Raw genomic sequence first — 6,008 nt, 5'->3', positions numbered from 1 at the left:
CTTCGCCGAAATCTTAACCCCACCCCCTAACCTAGCCGGGAAATGGCCGGCCAACCCCCTTAACAACCGATAATGGCTGGCCGTCCTCTACCACCCATTTTGACCCTCGAAATCACCAACCTAGACCCCCCAAAGCCTCCATTTTCTCTCTCTTACAGTCTTCCTCTTCCGCCCGCCACTGCTGTGATTCCGGCCTTCATCGTCGTTGTAGCGGTTTTAGGGCTCATTTTGTGGTTCAATTGTGCCAAAATCGTACTAAATGGCTGTTGAGCTTTTGTCGTTTGCAATGGGAGCTTCACTGCCATTTTCGGTGGTTTGGGGGGTCGGGGTGGGCTAGGTGGTTAGTTTCGAGGATCGGAAATGGGTTACATAGAACGACCGACCAATTTAGGTGGTTGTGGGGGTTAGTCGGCTGGTTGCCGACGAAGTTAGGGGGTGGGGTTAGGGTTTCGGTAAGGTTAGGGGGTGGGAAAGGGTGGTTGGAATTTTTTTTCATTTATTTTTATTTTTTCATTTTTTTAATTTTAATTTTGGACCAGTTATGTATTGACACGTGGCGATTAAAACAAAAAAGAAAAAAAAAATACTCTTTCAGCAGGTCACCGGTCATTGGGACTATTGGAGGCAAACTGACCTCATAGTTAGGATTATTAGATAATAAACCTTAGTTGGGATTATTAGAAGTAAATCGGCAATAGTTGGGATTATTAAAGTGTATTTTTCCAAAAATAAAAGGTTTGCATAGATATATATTTTTAAAGGGTCATTTGTCCAAAACTACATGAGTTACACCAGATTTTGCGAGAAACTACCTTATTTAAAAAAGTTTGTGAGAAACTACCTTATTTTCAAAAGGTTTACATAGATACAGTCATTCCAAATCTTTGTTGACCACTACCACCCAGCAATTTCCGGCGTTGACTTCACCTTTTCCGGCAATAAAAAGTCATGTGGAGGGCACATGCTTACTTTTTTTAACTAAATCCCATCCTTGCAACTGGAAAACCGCATCTTATTCTCTCTTAGATTATACTTGCAAATGGAACAACCGGAATATCGCATCCTTGCAACTGTAACTGGAACACCGCATCCTTGCAAAAAAGTAAGCATGTGCCCTCCACATGGCCTTTTATTGCTGGAAAAGTTGAAGTCAACGCCGGAAATTGTTGGGTGGTAGTAGTCAACAAAGATTTGGCTAAATAAGGTAGTTTCTCGCAAAATCTGGTGTAACTCAGGTAGTTTTGGACAAAAAACCCATTTTTAAATTAAAAAAATAAGGTTCATCAGGGAGTCCATCTAGTGATGGCATAATCATCACACTGCGCTTCACACAGTCCGAGATTTTTCTCACACCAAGGGCATAGTAGACAGTACATAATCGAGATGGGGGAACAATAGAGAAAACGCTATTCTTAGGTAGCCAAACAGAGAAAGGTGAATCTTAAGAATCCAAAAACATCTTTTTTGGTGGTAGGACATTTGAGTGGATGTATTGTACATTGTATTACATTGTGTCCTCCTTTCTCCTTCCTTCGCCTCTGCCGATTTTGCTTCCGGGGGCTCGCCGGTCTGTGGTCTGGGTTTGGCCTAGCCTTTGCCGGCGAGTCACCCTTTTACAACCCCTTTGAAGTTTGCTTACTACCGGTGCCCCGAGTCATCATCGAATCCTTTCGGCTCCTTCGCGGTTTCGACGCAACTTCTAGGTGGTTGTTGGTTTTGGTTGGGACCTATGCGTTGAGCATGTGTAACATGAGCGCCCCCAAATCTTCCGATACATCATTATTTATTAGATTAGTCTTTACGATGAATATCTGAATGTGAAATCGGATTTAGTGAGGGCAAGATGGTCCAAGTCTACATTGTATTGGCTGAGTTGTGTGAAAGCTTAAAAAAGGAGGAAATTTTTAAAACTCGGCATGGACTCAAGAAGCCTGGGGAATCAATACTTTTCAATTCAAAGTGGGCATCTATGTCATTCTTTGTGGATCTTCCCCTCATTGATGCTTCTTACTATGGAATTGAGATATATGGTCTCAGAGAGGAACTCAAAATGCTTGGTGTATTGAGTAGCTTGGAAGAAGGCGCAATATATGTTGCTAGAGGGCTGAGCAGGCCTATTAAACCAACACTTCTCACAGCTGATGGAACACTTTCATTGCTACACTGCTTGAAAATATTGATGACTGAAAAGAATGCTGAACCTTTTGTCAACACATTCCTTGAGAACTTGATTAAAACCAAGCTCTTCATGACAACCTATGGGTGTAGATTGCCAAAAGATTCCCTCCTTTTCCGACCGACATGGAATCAGATGCTTGAACTCACTGATGCTCCTGTCATTGATACTAAATATTACGGGACCGATATGTCTAATTTTGTCCATCAATTGAAAAAACTTGGTGTTATGGTGGACCTTGAGGAGGTTGGCATGTATCTTTCTGCCTATCTTCCATCATTATTTGAAACTCCTCCCATTAAACGGATTTATGGTTTTCTCAAGGAATTCGATTGGAAACCTGTTTCATCAGATGCAGAAAATTTGCGAGTTTGGATTCCTGCAAAGGATTCATCAAACCAGGGAATGTGGGTGGATTCCAAACTATGTGTGCTCCATGACAAGGCCAATCATTTTTGTCCCATCTTGTATTCTTTAGAAATATGCTATGAAAAGGAGTTACTTTCATTTTTCGGCATTGCTTTTCAAGTCATAGAATCTCCTTCAACAAGTCACTTCATGCAAATTTGGAGGCATTAGGAGTCTAGAGAGACTAGTGAAATCTTGGAAACTGAATGTTGCTTCTTATGGAGTTACATTCTGAAGAACTGGAATCAAGAGATGCAGGAGACTCTGAATCAGAATGTGATGAAGGTACCTGCATTACTGCAAGATGGTAGAATTATTTTAGTGAACAAAGAAGATGTGGTTATCCCAAATGATGTATCACTAAAAAAGATGTTTTTGGGTTCTGAAGATTCACCTTTCTCTGTTTGGCTACCTAAGAGCAGCGTTTTCTCTATTGTTCCCCCATCTCGATTATGTACTGTCTACTATGCCCTTGGTGTGAGAAAAATCTCGGACTATGTGAAGCGCAGTGTGATGATTATGCCGTCACTAGATGGACTCCCTGTAAGCTGAACATGCCCACTGGATTATAGCCTTCTGTGCTGCCCGTCCGGGAGGTCGTTCCGAGCACCGTGTCTTTCGACCTTTCAAAATGCCATCTTTTGTGGTTTCCACTTGCATAGGCGCGTTTTGTGATCCAACAAACCCCCCCGGATGATTTTTGGCCTTCTGTGCTGCACGTCCGAGAGGTCGTTTCGAGCCCCGTCACCTTTTGGCCCGAAATTAACACACGTGGTCCGGGTACCAAAATAATGGTGCACGTCAGTTTTCACCCTCAAATAACCAACGATGCACTCTACAGACCCGTTTTTCCAAAAAAAACCCGAGGGTTTCCTCCCAGACCCCCGAAAACAATGAATTATAGGCTTCTGTGCTGCCCGTCCGAGAGGTCATTATGAGCCCCGTCACCTTTTAACCCGAACTTTGCACACGTGGTCCGGGGGTATAAAGAAAAGATACTATCATACATAGAAGATACTATCATTGGATTTAAATACTATTTTACTAAAAAAATACGATTATAAGATAAGTACTATCATAACATAAAAGATACTATCATGATTAATTTTATAATATTATATGTAGTAAATACAATCATTTAATACTATGATTTTGAAAAGATGCCATTATTTTTCTAGTTTAATTTTCATGACTTCAATCATTACTTTTAAATACTATATTACCAAAAAGATACTATTATATAAGTTAAGTACTATCAGAATGTAAAAGATACTATCGATTTGTATTTTTTATTATCATATTTATTAGATATAAAGATGAGTGTCTCCATTAACCGATTTCACTTCAAATGACTCCTTTTCGACAACGACCAAAGAGAAATCAAAAGTACCCCCACCAAGATAAAAAACCAATACATTTTTTCTGCCAGAAGCCTTATTGTCAAGACCATAAGCAAATGCAGCTGCAGTTGGCTCATTAATAATGCGAAGCACATTTAGACCAGCAATGATTCCAACATCTTTAGTTTCCTGACGTTGCAGATTATTGAAATAAGCCGGAACAGTGATAACAGCATCCTTGACACTCGTACCAAGATAGGCCTCAGCAGTTTCCTTCATCTTTGACAGGATCATTGCAGATATCTCTTCGGCAGAAAATTCCTTCTCTTGGCCTTTATAGTTAACTACAACCATTGGCTTCTTCTTGTTATTTGAACCAAAGCAAGCAACAACTTTGAATGATAAAAGTCTGATGTCTTTTAATACACTTTCATCATTGAAGCTCCTTCCTATGAGCCCTTGGAAGTGCATGTAAAGCCGCTTAGCCTCCACATAGCCCACAAACGAGCTATAACTCATCAGGGTAAAACATAGCCTTTTTGTTACTTTCCCAAGAAGGCCTTCCTGTCCCCTGCCCTTGGGAGTGCATGTGAAGCCGCTTAGCCTCGACATAGCCCACTTAGTATGTTGAATAGCATCCTTAACCTTCCTCCAATCTTTTTTGCCAATCTTATCAACATCATGTCTTAGTAAGCGCCTCTTTTTATTAGCAGTAGGGGTCACCAAGTACCGCACTCTAACATTTGGCCGGCGTGAACAGTCGTCCGACGTGTTCCCTCAATCACCCTTTCCGACAGGGCTCACCAAGTACCACTGTCCGACATTTGCCCCATCCGAGTCACCATCTTTCAACGAGTACCCGCGTTAACCCAAAAGGGCTCAATGCCATCCGAGTCACCATCTTTCAACGAGTACCAGCGCTTACCCAAAAGGGCTCAATCTCATCCGAGTCACCATCCTTCAACAATTACCCGGGCTAACCCAAAAGGGCTCACCGAGTCCCACCGTCGCCCTCAGTCACCCTTTTGGGGAACATCAGGCAAACATCGAACGACGGAATCCGTCACCCCTATTAGGGTAACGCAGGTACCGATAGAGCAATGTAGCCTTCTTGGAGTTAGCCCGATAATGATCCCTAAAACGACGATCGTGGGTAACATTGGACGGCGATACTCGGTGATCCATTTCGGCCGACACAGTACTCTTTGGAAGATAGAGTACTCTTTGGATGGGACAAATGTCGGGGAAATGGCAGACTCCGACAAGAACAGTCGTCCGACGTTTTCCCTCAATCACCCCTTCCGAAAACGTCGGACGACTGTTCTAGTCGGGCAAATATCAGACGGCTGTACGGTTAGCCCTTTTGGGTAAGCGCAGGTACTCGTTGAAAGATGGTGACTCGGATGGGGCTAATGTGAGAGGTAATGCCTTTCCAAAGTCGTTTTTTGAGCATATCAAAGTGTTGATTATCAACTACTTCGGAGATCGATTTTTGTCACTCATGGTTAAAGATTGTACTCCATTGGTTTTGTCTAATGGCGATCGATTGGAGGTGATCATAACCAAAGTATTAACTTGGGTGTATAATGTGCCAGCAAATCCCTGACTGACTATAAAGAGAAAACACCCGGGTTAATACTTTTTAGCATTGCTCATATCAGTGATAAACCGTATTAACCTTGGTGTATACTTTGCCTGCAAAATAAAAACTTGTCTCCCAAGTATACCTCATTAGGTCTTGCAACATAAGTTAATGCCTTTCCAAAGTCGCTTTTTCAGCATGGCAAAGTGTTGATTATCAATTACTTTGTCAAACAGAGAAGCACAGTAAAAAAAAACTACGGTTTTGTCATGAGTGACTAACTCAAAGACTGAAGAGAGAGAAAGTGTCTCGAGACAAAGAACAAAAGAACCCTAGGAATAAGAAAGGGTTTTCTCAAAACCACAAATTAATAGTTTTTAAAAGTATGAACCTGGGTTTATATAGTTTCTGCAAATCCCTGACTGACTATAAAAGGTAAACACCTGGGTTTATACTGCGCCTGAAAATCCCTGACTGAATTTAAAAGGAAACACCCGGGTTA

The 6,008-nt window shown here is 41.7% G+C and overlaps 1 protein-coding gene across 1 annotated transcript; it reads right to left on the bottom strand.

Annotated features, from left to right (window-relative positions):
• Positions 1-3,888: 3,888 nt before the first annotated feature.
• LOC145634921 (heat shock cognate 70 kDa protein-like) lies at positions 3,889-4,536 on the bottom strand. Its single transcript, XM_081686253.1, has one exon. The coding sequence runs from the start codon at positions 4,534-4,536 to the stop codon at positions 3,889-3,891; it is 648 nt and encodes a 215-aa protein (XP_081542379.1).
• Between the last annotated feature and the right edge of the window lie 1,472 nt (positions 4,537-6,008).

Source organism: Chenopodium album, chromosome 1 (genome assembly GCF_948465745.1).
Source record: "Chenopodium album chromosome 1, dcCheAlbu1.1, whole genome shotgun sequence".
NCBI classification, from domain to species: Eukaryota; Viridiplantae; Streptophyta; class Magnoliopsida; order Caryophyllales; family Amaranthaceae; genus Chenopodium; species Chenopodium album.
This window is presented reverse-complemented; position numbering and strand designations above follow the sequence as displayed.

Bases quoted from the DNA above. Each gene is read 5' to 3' on its own strand.
- LOC145634921 (XM_081686253.1), bottom strand. From the start codon at position 4,536: ATGTCGAGGCTAAGCGGCTTCACATGCACTCCCAAGGGCAGGGGACAG.